The 14,503-nt window shown below is 37.3% G+C and overlaps 1 protein-coding gene across 2 annotated transcripts in view; it reads right to left on the bottom strand.

Annotated features, from left to right (window-relative positions):
- Positions 1–14,503, bottom strand: part of PTPRD (protein tyrosine phosphatase receptor type D) — a 1,173,827-nt gene that overhangs the window by 45,562 nt on the left and 1,113,762 nt on the right. For both annotated transcript variants that reach the window (XM_085043363.1, XM_085043362.1), the window contains one exon: positions 5,901–6,076. In XM_085043363.1, the coding sequence (XP_084899489.1) occupies positions 5,901–6,076 (176 nt within the window). The remainder of the gene's footprint in view (positions 1–5,900; positions 6,077–14,503) is intronic.

Below are 14,503 nucleotides of genomic sequence, written 5' to 3'. Positions count from 1 at the left end.
ATTTTGCAGTAGTTTTGGGACGAATGCTGCTCATGAGATTGGAAATATACTGGAGAAGTTCACAGAGAACTGCCTCCCATGGGAGGGACCCCATGATGTAGCAGGGGAAGGACTCCTCTCCCTGAGCAGAGGAAGAAGAGCTCAGTGGTGAACTGACCAAACCCCCACACCCTGTTCCCTGCACTGTTGGTGGGAAGGAGGTAGGGGTTGGGGGGAACAATGGGTGTCTTTAAGGGCTTTTTTTTACTTCTCATTATCTTCCTCAGACTCTGTTAGTAAAAAATTCACTTTGTAACTTGAAGTTGAGCCTGTTTTGTCCTTGGAGTGTTTTCTCCTGGTACTTACCTTGACCCATGAACCCTTCATTGTTTTTTTCTCTCCTCTGCCCAGCTGTGGCAAGGGAGAGTGAGTGAGTGGCTGATGTGGGTGCCTGGCATTTGCCCAGGGTCAAACCATGACAGTAGCATATTGGTAATATTCTTTAATGAATTTTTAAGTGCATCTATTGATGACTTCTCTACTCCTTTAGTGAAAATGTCTTTATTGTTATTTATTTTTGATGCAGTTTTTTGACAGGTAATACCTCCAGTATTATCCACGAAAACATATTTAGGCAGAAAGACCTGAAATTTGCTGCAGAGACTCTGCACAACAAATGGATAACTAACTTCATCACAATCATTTAAAAAGCTGTTGCATTCATTTCATACAGACAAGAAAACTGCATTCTTAGTTTTCTGTGATTATTACTCACTGTGGTGCATGTACTCTTGCTTTGTCTTAGCTATGAAGTCAGATACATTAGATACCAGTGCCTACTCTGCCATCAACAAGGGAAGATTCATGACAAATCTCAGCAACATGCTCATTTTGAGTAGAAAAATGTAGGGTTTTTCCCAGACCTGCCTTTATTTTTTCCTTTCCTATAGCAAAACTTAGAAATCTTTGGTAGCCAAAAAGCTGTTTTTAAGCTGTTTTTCCTGAAGAGTCCCAATGTACAGTTACATTTTCCACTGTGTTTTCAATTTGTTGTGGGCTTTGCACTAGCTGAAATTGAATAAAGCTTCCTTGATTTAATTTATTATATACTCCTTCAAAAAACACAAGCAAACTCACTAAGCTAAACCAACCCCAAACAACTATTTTACTCCAACTTCAAGACACGTATCTTCACCTACCTGATATTTCTACTGTCACCCACTTTCGATTTTTCTTACATATGGAATAGTCTCTAAATCTATAAAAAATTAGTTCAGGTACTCAGACAGGAGTGTTCTGATGCTTGACATTTGGAACAAAAGAAATTCCTATTTAGCATTTCAGCAATACCAGGAAAAGTCCATTTATCTTTTCTCGTGACAGTGCCATCTGTCCTGACTCAGTAGTCAGTGACAAGTTGAGAGAAGCTAAGTCCAGGGATCTTCAACTATCTCTTAAAGTTCTTATGGAACAAATACAGCACCTAGGCAAATAGTCCCATGTGTATCAATAATGGGGAACAAAATCTGAGAGAGGATACATGACTTTTCTATTGGGCTTGTTTTGATCTCTCCCTTCCCAATGAAGACTCAGGATTCAAGATGTTAAACTTTGGCAAACCCAAATGATTTTCTATGCTTACATTGTTTATATATTTTTGGCTTATAATATTGATGATGATATCCACTTCAGGATGGTCAAATGAATGTTTGGATGCGGCTAACAGAATGCCACTAATGTAGTTTCCTCATGTATTCACTTAGTCATTAGGAAATTTGAATGAAGCTGATAGTATCTCTATGAAAACTAAAGCCTTCCTCATCAGAAAAGAAGTTCAGAATCTGGCTTGTATTTGAATACTTGACAGTGTCATTATACTGTCATTTAGCTGCTCATATTAGAATACCTGAAAATGTCATTACACTGTCATTTAGCTTGGACCTGATTGGGATTTTTTGTCAGAGGATTTTAAACCTAGGCACTGGAGTCCCAATATAGACAATAGTGTAATGAGGTTAAGGAAGGAAGTAAGGATTTTCTATCAGTTCCAAGACAACATAGCAAATGTATTCAAAATACAGAATTACAAAACAAAGAAGGAAAGGACTGAATTCTCTTTCAAATGGACAATCTACAGCAGTATCCTACCCTGAAAAAGGAGGCAGGACTTGATGTTTCCTGTTGGAGGCAATATTATCTTTTGCTGTAAAGAGAGATTTTTCATCTCATCATTCATAAAATTCACTACAGCACATGAGTATGCAGAACATTCAATACGTTAAGAGGACCCAATTAAAAAAAAAGTAATCTTCACTGCTGGGGGTAGAAGAGAAGACAGAGAAGTGGGAAAGAGAGGTATCACACATTGAAGCTTTATGTTTTACATATTTCCTTAGTATAACAAACAACTGCTTTTTAAAAAAAACTCTAATTTACAACCTTCAGTATTGTTCTTTTCTTTCACTAACATTAAACTCATATTTGTGACAAATATGCTACCAACACTGTTCCATGTGCTGCCAGCGTGTATAATCCTGTTTGATACAAATTACATTCATGGTAGCTGAATGATTAGACTGACTTTCTCTCTGTAGTCTAGTTTAGGTCAAGGGAAATTCAGGTGATGACATTTAATATGAAACCAACTAAGTGTAAAAGGTTATAAGTGAAAGATCTTCTTTTTTTCCTGCAGCTTCCTTATAGGCAAACAAATGAATAATGAATTCACTGTAACATCTTCATTTGATCTACTCAGCTGTAAAATACGAACATTCTCAAATCTGAAGTCACTCAGACATCTAACACATGCTAATGAACCAACATTTTTTCTGCAGATGCAATTAAAATCCTCATCTTTATCTATGCAGTCCAGGTTAAAAAGGCTGATACCAGGCTGCAGGACTACATAATGAAAAAAAGCTAGCTAAACAGAAATGACGACATGGAGATGGAAGGCAGGAAGTCCCAGGAGAAACAATCCTGCCTTGCAGCAGGAATAATGATCAGGCTGCCAAGACACAAAAGCAATCAAAATGGAATCAAAGGAAAAAGAGAAACAAAATTAGCAAAGCTCTTCATCCCTAATGATATGTAACAGTGCTTATATTTCATGTTTGAAATCTCACTTGTTTTTCTGCTATAAGAATACACTATATAAAAATGATAGCACAAGTGAAAATAGCAATGAAATGTCATCATTGGGCTTTTTTTCCTACACAGGGATTTCCATTGCTGCCTCACCATCAACACCATTAATTACATTACATGTATCTACTGCATTAGAAGAGGTTAACTGGTATGCCATAGTCACAGAGCTGCAGACTCTGGGACTGGGAGCTGAATTATATACTAGATAGCTGGTATGTAATGCTCTGCATTGAATGCATCAAATTCAATCTATGAACACAGAAGGTGCTAAATTATGCACAAAAAAATACATAAGCACAAACATGCATAAAAATACAAGCATAAGCACTGAATGCATGAGCAATCCATCGACTAGAATGTCTAGTTTCTCATTCCACTTAGGGAATGTATTGCTTCTGAATGCTAATCACTTCTGGAGGTGATTACTATTCTGATCAGTGTTTTTTTAGGGTGCAGCCAGCAAAGGCTAGAGTTAGCTTAAAACTCTGCTAGGCAATTACTGGAGAGAATGAGAAGAATTTCATTTAGGTACATCAAAACATCTTTCTAGACAGTGGCTGTCTGTGGCCTGCAGTATTAAGATAAACTCTCAAGTTCTTAACTACACCTTTTGCAATGGGCTGCTTATTAGGATCAGATTTTTTTCTTTGCACTGGTGTCATTTAACAGCAACTTTAAAGAATTAATTAGTGAAGAAATGGGCAAAACTTCATTTTCTCAATTCCAAACAGGCAGTGCCTGAACTAGACAAGGCCTGTAGACCCAAGTTAAAATTAAAAATTCTGCTAAAATTACCCTCTGCTATGTACTAATTGCCATCAGGTATGTATAGGCAGTGGTGTTAATGTGAGTTGAAGTTACATGTGGGAAGTGATTCTATAATTAGAATGCCATACAGTGCTTGAACTGCAAAAAGCCTACTCTACTTTTAGAAATTATGGAAAGGGTAAGAGAATAAATATATATGTGTTTTGGTAAGGTTCCAGAAGGAATGACTGCTGCCAAGAGGTTCAAGTTATGTAATCATTGCAATTACAGGTATCCAAGCATATGAAAAAGACATCAATGCCAACACAGTGCAACATCAGGCTTTACAGTGCTCTCCGCCCTGTTCCAAGCTTACACATGCTAAAGCATTTTCATTTTGAAATGGAGCTCATCCATGAACTACTGAAATATCAACTATTATCTAGTTACCTGTGTAAGATACTTTTACTGATTTAAAACCTTTCTGGATGATAAATCTTCTATCCTCCTCCCTAATCTCTTTCTGTATTACTGAACTGTTCTTTATCCTCTGTATTTACAGCATTTTTAACTCATTGCACAGTGCCTTTGATACCTTAGCTTTTTCCACCTTCCACCTGCACTCCTGCAGCCTGCTACCCACTTGCAGCCCCCTACCCCTTCACACAAGCTTCTAGGACTCTGCACCTCAGAATGCTTGTGGCAGCATTTTTCCTGTGCCACTTCTGTTTGTTATTCATCTCCTGGATTTGAAAAACCTATTACTGTTGTTACGGCAGGGTCCCAAGGGAAGTGATTGCCACTGATGTTAGAATCACCCTTTCTTTCTGCTTTCTGATTTCTACGTTAGGTTGAAGCTTCTGGCTTACAATAAAGGTCTCATAAATGTGTTTGCAGAAAGCTCAGCCATGAACCAGCTGTGTAGCACTCTCCCTAGCCCATGTGTGCTCCCAGCAATGGTAACAGCATCATGAGCATGAACAGCCCGTGAGGACTGCAAGTACATCTCAACACAAAATACAGTTACTGTGGAAAAAGTTGGATGGAGGAACTACCATTGAGGGCTAAACACTTGTTTCTCTTCCTGACTGGCTCCTGAGGATGATTTTTCCCATTTTTCTCCCCATCTTTCTGATCTTCCTGTCTTATTTTTTTTGCTTTTAATCCCTCCTCCCCGATAACATCCACTCTTACAACTAATGAATGCCACCAAATATGGACCCACATCTTCATGCAACACCCCATGGTCTGTTATGACTCTTTCTATCGCTTTCACTGTGTTATAAAAAAAAGCCAAATTATTATTTTTTATTTCCCTTTTTATATAGCACATATTTTGTTATATTTTTTCTAATAATAGAATCTATGGTTCTATTATTTGAATAGTACCCTTGTCTTATTATCAGAACAATCTCCTTATATTTTAGTCCTTTACTTTCCTAATTTTACTTTGGTCTGCAAAATTGAATTTGAAATACCGCAGATAATTTTGTATTCTGTTACTGCATATGCTGCTGTAGTTTTCCTAGCATGTGCTCAAAAAAAATGTTTCCTAAACAAATCCAAATCCTCATTATTATGATGTTAAATAATGCTGAATATATACCATTTAAAACTGAGAACTGAATGCTGTTGACATACTTTAACTTCCTCATAACAGGATGATACACAATCATATTCTTATTATGACAGAGGACACAACCCTTTTGGTCACCTCCTAAGATTTCCAATATTATTAAAATAGAAAAAATGCCTACCAAAATCACTGTGATCAAAAAATTTAAATTTTTCCAGAGTACAAAAAAATACTAAATAAGTGGCATGACTTGGTAGTTTCATAGTGGAAGCAATATTTCCTATATAAGTGATTTTCAGCATAGACACTTCTAACTCATGGTAACAAAAAAAAAAAAAAATCAGTTTTTTCACATATAGAGAAGACAGGCAAACATACAAGAAGGAGAAAAAATCTTACAATAGTGGTAACGCAGGTACAATATTATTAACCTTGCATATGCTTTCCTTACCCTGGACCTCTCCTCTAGTTTTGTCATCATGACGACAGTTGCACCTCGTTGTTCCCACATCATTCTCCAGAAGTCACCAAAGGTTTCTGGCAGTGCACCCTGTGTTGCTATATAAGCATTCTGCTTCCTGTATCCATCTATGTAGTTGGCATTGATATAGTCGCTGCCCGGTATGCCTGCAAAGAGAGGAGAGTGAGAATACAGGGCAGAATTTCTGTGCTGTCTTATTGCACAAGGGCTGGAAAATCCTGTGACACAGCTGGTTGGAAGAATCTCAGCTTGGCTTTCTGCGTGCCAAGTACCACATGGGCACTTAGCAGTGAGCATATGCCATTTGTGGAGTCAAGAGGCATGCTGGTCTCTCGGGGAATAAATATGCTTTTGAAACAAGAGACTTTGTTCGATAAGAAATATAAAAGAAGCCTGAAATTCTGTATCAGGTGGAGATGCCTGGGGGTCAACACAGCAGCATTTAAATGCTGGTCTGATGCTGTCTGCAGACACCCAGACACCCAGTATGTCTCAGCCTGGGACAGACATGATCAGACACCCAGGCTAGGCTCCTAAACATTCTTGATGAGATCACTGCATTTCCTTTAAATAAATAAGACAAAAAAAATATATTGTCAAGACTATTAATATTAACTGCTATATTCATTTTCCCCATTAAACAGGAAGACAATTATGAGTTTTATTGTAACAAAACACGTTATGTAAATCAGGTTTTAGAAACAATGGAATTTGCGATATGGTGTATGCAAGAAATAAAGACCTGTGCAAGACTGAGTAAGAATTAAAAGCATGAAAAGAAGGTGGGATCCAAAACCTGAGAGCACAAAGGACCTATACCGTTATTTGCTTGAGGCTCAGGTATTTTGGACAAGACTTCCATAGGGACTTTGTGTCTACGAGACACATGTCCATTCTTTGAGCCCCGTAGGAAGCAGGCTCATTCCTAACTGCAATCTGTTTAACTCAGGGTGTGCAATACAATGCCTGCACTGAGAGCTGGAATGTGCTGCCTGCCAGGATCAAGGAGGTGTATTGGCTGTAGTGGAGGTCACGTTACTAGCCTGCACTGATAAGGTAGCCATGGAATGGAAACATGTAACAATGGACTTAAAATTCTCAGACCACTGTTGAATTCAGCAGTGCAGTGCCTAACTTTTAACTCAGACTATGTGCATGTTGAAAGATAAAGCATGGAAGAATCAGTTTTTATGTCACTGCTGTTTTTTTAACTGATGACTTGAGAAAGAAAAGATACTCATATGAGATCTCAGTGCTGGCTGAATGGTATAGCAGTGTTAATTAGCTGAATACAGATCTCCGCATCTTAGTAAGGTTTGTTAAATTGACAGAAGTTACTTCTGTAAGCAGAAATAAATGATTTATATTCATGCAGCCAATCTGCCATACATGAGTCTACAACCCCAAGAAATGGTGCAGGTTCCACAAACTCTTTCAAAAGAGAGCCAAGGTGGTGACACCAGCTCCAGATTTATTCTGAGATAAGACTTCTTTCAGTCCACAAAGCAAAAAAGTTGAGTTGCTTTGGCTATGAAATTATAAACAAATGTTTCCCAAGCTTTCTGTCAGAAATCGAATCTATTCTGATGCATTATCTGCTGCTGGTGATCTCAAGTCAGGAGTTACTAGAGCTGCACACTCCTGTCTTTCCTGACTATAAGTGACACGCATCTGAAAATGTCTTCCAAAATAATCTGAATGGAAATTAGAGGTACCTCTTAAAAACTTTGACTGTTCATTTTAGCTGCAATTTTAATAGTTTCTACACTCACTCTTGATAAGCTTAATGTTTCATTCCACTATACACCTAGCAGTGAAGGAACCCCACAGACTAAATGTGACAGTAAGAGCCAATATAACATGGAAATTATTCATATTACGTGCTACTAGAGCTGTAGTCAAGAAAAAATGTTGCCTTCATGCCCAGTAAAGTTCCATATATGTTCTTGTTTTATATGCTCAAATAATATTTAAACTTAAATTTTAATTTGATTTTATTTTCTGTATACAATTAGAAGAAAAACCTGAGAAAATATTTCCAGGATAGAAAGACCTTATAATTTCAGGGGTACAAGAGAGGCAGAAAATGGCACTCCTCAGGCAAGATGCATGAATGGACACAGGAAGACTGTCTGATTGATTTGACCTGACTGAAAGTCTCTTCCAGGAGAAAACCAAAACACAAAAAAAAAACCTTTGAAACCTACATGGTCTATAGCTGAAAAGCATTATTTCCGTCCATGAAAGGTAGAAATTGGAGTTCAAAAGCATCACTCTTGCAGATCTGAAGCTGTTTTACATGACACATCTTATTGTGGATATTGGAATTATTTATAGAGAAAATACAACTGCTAGGCACAATGCTGTATTATCTTCCTTTATCAAGATAATAAAACATTTTTTTCACAAAACAGATGAGAAAGAAAAATGAAGCCAACACGAGAAATCTACACCAACTGGGTATTATTACCAAAGGAACTGAGAAAGCTGGTAAGAAATGTTTTCTGCATAAATTTGAATTATATTATGATGCGTGGTATCATACTTTGAAGCACATGTTATAAATAAAAGCCTAAGGAAAAAATGAAAAACAACACTTTGTAAAGTGGTTAAATGATCTTCTGGGAAAGCTGTCCTCTGGAACTGATACTGCACAAAGTCAGTGTGAAAATTAAGCATGAGAACTACCGCAAAATATTCACTAAAAATGATCTTTACAAATTTTAGCAACCAATCCTAGTACCTGATGTAAAATAATTCATTATTCCTAAAATTGTAAATACTCCTTCTACTTACTAATTTGTATTAAATTTATTGATAAATTATATTAAAATATATAAGTTCTAAATTAAATAAATTCTAATTCTTTAAATAAAAATGAAGAAAAACTTCCAGATTATACCTCCCTTGATCTAAGATTCAAGTAAGAAAGAATTAAGATTAACTATTACAAAGAGGATTTCCTCCCATCCAGGTTAAAGTAGCAATTTTCACTCTGTTTCTCCACTTGAATTCTATAAAGTGGACACAGAAAATTTTGTATGTCCTTTAGCTAGAAAAATTATTTTACAAGGCAAGCCAGCTTCAGGGCACAAAATGAGGATATACCTGGGACATGGACATGAAAATCCATTTACCACAGGCCCTGAGCAACTATTAATGTCTTAACCAATGCAGTTCTGGGAAAATAAACAACAAAACCAAAAAACCCAAAAATGTGGTGCTCCAACGCTTGTACTGAGATTTTCATCATGGGTTTATCTCTAGCTAGATCTACTAGAATACAGTACTCAATACTCAACAGGGTTTTATCTCTGCTGAGACTGAGAGAATAACTTGAGTCAAAATGCTCAGCTCCACTGTCTCTCTCACACACAGTATCCATTAGTATTTTCATTGTTCTTCATCTATTCTCATGGTCCCTTTAAGTATCATACCCATTTCTCATGGAGTCTCTTTTCATCACTGTTTTCATGCATGACCTCAGCTTCACATCCTGCTCCAAAATCCTTAAAGCCCTCTAGGGAAGGTGCCTTATCATAAGAGGACTAATGAATTGTGTGCAGTTTAAAAATAACAAATATAAAACCTGGATATCTGTAAATACCTACGATGAAAAAGCATAAAATTATATAAAAGGCAAGTAAACCTAAATATTAAAATGTCCCTTTCTGCAATGACTTTTCTGGCCATAACCTCAATTTGAGCTGAGAAAACAGAACAATTTTCTGTCAAGTCTAATAGTGCAAAACCAATCAAATGGCAACCAGTCTGACTGCACTACAATGAAATCCTGCAAACTTTTGTTAGCTGCCATAGCTTGAAGGCAACGTACCCACAAGCACAGCAGCAATTGCCATCATTACTTAAATTTGGGTTTCATAGTTAAGAGAGGTCAGTTGTTCTGTAAAAGCATGGGTCAAGAAGGGGACAAAGCAACCAAATTTCGCCTTCAGTAATATTGATATGAACCTTAACTAAGTCTATTGGCATCAGAGGGATTTACTGTAGATTTAGGATGGCATACCTGAAGTGTAAATTTAGGGTAATCCATGAAGTATAACTTAACTTTTACAGGTTTCATGAAAGCAGAGACACAGTTCCTGCACAAGAAGTCAGTTAAAGATCAAGCTCCTGAACCATAACTTCTACCATAACTATTTTCTTGTAGCATTTTCAACTATGGTGATGAATGACCAGAGTGTGCAATCTCCTTATTTAGGCAGACAGGAATTGAGCACAATGGGGGAAGAATCGGCTGAGTACTTCAGCATAAAAGACAATCCATTTTCAAGTATCTCAAGAGAACAAAGAAGTTTAGTTTTTACAGAGCAAGAGTGAATGAGTAATTAAATAAAACTAGCCAATGCCACAATTAAAGTGCAAAAGATTAAAAAAACCCCATGAACTGTATTGCTCTCAATTTACGCTGAGAACTCACAAGCTGAGATGGTGGTAAAGCTTACTGCAACATAGACTCAGATCCACAAGGCTGATAACACAGACCTTAGGAATGATTCACTTGATTTCCTGAAGAGAGTTATAATCTTAAATAACTTTAATTAGACTTCACGTTTTATCCACAAACTGAAATCAACTATTGAAATTATTTCAAGCTTTTACAAAGGCTCAGTACTGAACAGCCGTTCTATTTAAAACAAATTAAACTATAAAGCTTTTGTTTCTGTGCTGCTTCCCTAAGACATGTGCTTTTAGTCATAAATAGTGTGAAGTAATAGGATTAAATTCTGTCACGCTCGTAAACAAATTGGAAAAAATACCATGATGAACTCAAAGTGCTGATGAAGTTGTACTATTGGTTTAAATCAATGTCTGGTGTTTTGAACAGTGTCACAGAAAAATACCCACAAGCTGGTTGTGCATATGTGAACAACAGAGCAAAAAATCTAACTTACATAAGGAGTGTGAACCATGTTAACTTTAAAAGGATGCAGATCAGGCCCCTCGCTATTCTCTCTTTTTCTTGTCTTTGTCTTTTGCTTTCTTTTATGCAGAACCCCAGCTCTGCACCATCCACATGGAAGGATCCGTGTGGAATGTAAGGACTGGCGATATTCTTTGTTCTCACTCTCTTGTTATGTTTGGTCAAAGCACAGCTGTCAGATTCTAAGCCATACTCCACACTGAACTTTACTGCAGGAGTGGGGAGATTGTGGAGGTGTGTTGTGGCTTGTGAGCCAGCACCTTTGTGTAATGGTGTATTGCGGCTTGTTTGAGCACATTTGAGGACTTTGTTTTAGGAAGTGGGAATTATTTAAGAGTACTGTACAGGATCAAGGGCTTGTTAGCCAGCACTTTTTGAGTCTAAATAGTGGTCTGATTGCCAGAGTTAAGGCAAATCTACAATAAAAGTGTAAGAGCCCTGACTTGTGGTCTGGTGTCTTTGTTCAGCCTCGCAAGAATTTATGACAACAACGTGCCCCTTACCGTGGGTTGTGGCAGCAGCCCCAGCTGGCAACACTGTGCCCACTGCCCCCCAGGACACACTTGGCCCTTCTGGCTGTCACAGAACTGCTGGCTCATGTTCAACTTGTCCCCAGGTCCCTTTCTGCAGCACTGCTCTCCAGAATCTCATTCCCCAGTCTGTTTGTGCTTCCAGGGTTGCCCCACCCCAGGTGCAGAACCCAGCACTTTCCCGTGTTGAACTTCCCGTGGTTGTCGATTGCCCAGCCCTCTGATTTGTTGAGGTCAATAGCTTCTCTCAATTTTGCATCATCAGCAAACATGCTTAGTATCTCTTCCAGTCCTGCATCCAAGTAATTTATGAGGATGTTGAAGAGCACTGGCCCTAAGGTGGAGCCCTGCAGAACCCCACCAGTGACAGGTCCCCAGTCTGATGTCATCCCATTCACTACAACCCTTTGTGCCTGACCTGTGAACCAGTTGCTCACACGATGTGTTTATCCAGCTGCATGCTGGACATTTTGTCCAGAAGCACATACCATGAGAGAAGATATAAAATGCTTTGCTGAATCCAGAAAAATCACATCAACTGGCATTCCTTGATCAATGAACAGTTACTAGGTGCCAGTAACAACTGTTTGTGTGAATATTTTTGTAACATAAAATCTATATAGTTAAGGAAGTAATCAAATTGAAATGGTCTAAGCACAAATCTGTACTTTAAGAACTTACTGAAATACAAAGCAGAACAAGGCCAATTAAGGTACACTAGTACTGAATATTTGTAAAATGAAGGCTTATTACAAAGACTGAGGAAATTTCATTACATATCATCCTAATAAAGTACAGTAAGAAGGAAAAAGCACTGTCAGGAAAAGAAAACCTATAGATAGCTGGATAGTCTGAATGGACTGTTAGGAGAGTCTGGTGAAGAGCGAAAGGATGGATGGTACAGAGTGTCAAAAAGAAATGTATTGTAGAGAATAATGGATAGAAGACATTGTCAAAAAGGGATTGGCAGAACATGCAGAATTAGGCATGACAAAAAAGGGATTGGTTAGAAGACAGAAGTATTTGAAAGGAAAAGGAAAAGGTGAAAACAATGAAATGTAGATATGCAAACTAAGAACTAAGAGTGTAGAAGATCTGTAGGCAAGATGAGACACTTGGAAGATCTACAGATGAGATGAGAAACTAGCAAAAGGTGACTAGCAGAGAATCACGGGAAAAAGGAGGAGCTTTTAGGAAAAAGAAAGAAAACATGAATTTGTTTTGTTTTGGTATAAAAGCTATCTAGTATTAAAAAGTACAGAACAAAAATAGACAGATTGTTCTGTGCAGGTCCTCAGAGACATAGGTAACTGCATTGCACCAGGACACTATCCACAATACATGGCAGTATGTGCAGACAGCAGTATATTGCACAATACCGTAAAGCCAACACTGAAATCTAATATAATGTTATCATACTGTGATTACAGCTGTCTGAAGCTGGATTTAGTGATTGTTTAACTCTTTAACACTGGGTACCTCAGCAGTCAACAATCAAAGGAATCTTTTCTTGAATAGGAATGTTAATTTAGTCTCTAAATGATGCACTAAAAGGGCTAATGGATGGCTCTACTAATATGAAATAAAACGGTAGTATCTTGATATTTCCTGCAAAATCCAGTTTCAATACGAATGTGTACAGTAAACAGGTATCAAATATTCATTAGTCAGCCAAGAACAAAGCCACTGGATGTTTACCTGAAGCTTTCCCCAATGGAAAATATGGCTACATATACAGGAAAAATTGTTCAGAGCAGATTTCAAGGGTATCAAGAATGGCAGCATTTAAAGTACAACTATAACAGCATCAGTAGACTCATGCACCTACAATTTGTCTCGGCGTTGTTGTTAAGACAGCCACCATGAAGTCTACTCTATGCCATCTACTTCACAGAGGCTCTAACACTGTGAAATCTACTTCACTGACATTTCTGTACCCTGCTACTCATCACTGAAATACTTTTGTTGTTTTTAAGGCACTCCAGGCTTGTAGGATGAGGGGCCAGGCAATTACTCTAAGTGTATATATTGTTAGGAGAAGGCAACATAAATGCAATGTGAAAGACTGAAAATAATTTGTATGGGCTGTAACTCTTCAGTAGATATTCAAGAATTTGTATAGCTCCAAACAATTTGTAAATCTAACAATGATGGTCTGCATATTCAAAGCTGATCTACTGGCAACTGGCCATCAGACAAATAAGAGTATTAACAGCTTCTTGCCTTTTCTTTCTTGACCATTGGTATTACAGTCAGAGTCTTCTAATGTTAACAGCATCTCAGTCACTAAATTTCCCATTTAGAAAAAGATAAATACCCTGCTGAAATATGATAGGGTTTTCTTTTTCTTTTAATAACTAGCATTTTGCAAATACATGCCACATAAGCAGACTTTTAGTTATGGATATCTACAAAAAGAATTTTTAAAATGCAGAATAATTGCCATTCTCCCCCACTCGAATTTTTATTTACTTTTAGAGGTTAAGTTCACAGATATGTTTTCACTTGATCTATTTCTCTTTTAATCAGTAAATTATCCCTTATATCCATTTAGATGCATATAATAAACTTCACTACATTCCAACATTCTGTCAAGATACTTTAAAATTCCAAGTGTCCATACCAGAAAATGCCAAAGACAGCACCATATGAGCTGATTTCAAGACTTCAATCAAATTTCAAGAACATGGGAAAAATTTTTCCAAAGTACAATTTTCTTTCAGGAGGAAAATCAAATTACCACATTCAACCTGAATTTTCTCTCCAAAGTGACATTTAATGTAATAAACTTTAAACATTGTTAATAAAAGTATTCCTGTGAAATGAGCAATTATGCTGTGGAACTCCATGCTGTATGTAATTACAGAGGTCAAGAATTTAGTGGGAATTCAAAAACCAGGTTTGAACAGGACTTATGAAAGGTAAGAAAATAAACACTTTGAAAGTGTTAACAAGACTCGTGTTTCAGGGCTAACGCAATTTTTAAGAATTTTATATTATCAATAGTTGGAAAGAAGTAATTTCATATCTTTGCTAATTGCTTCTTAAGACTTTCTAGGAATAATTTCGAATAGGCTACAGAGCTCTGCAACTGCACA

The sequence above is a fragment of the Lichenostomus cassidix genome, chromosome Z, assembly GCF_008360975.1.
Source record: "Lichenostomus cassidix isolate B80296 chromosome Z, HeHo_3.0, whole genome shotgun sequence".
In the NCBI taxonomy this organism is placed as follows: domain Eukaryota; kingdom Metazoa; phylum Chordata; class Aves; order Passeriformes; family Meliphagidae; genus Lichenostomus; species Lichenostomus cassidix.
The sequence above is the reverse complement of the archived record's forward strand: the minus strand, read 5'-3'. Positions and strand labels throughout refer to the sequence as shown.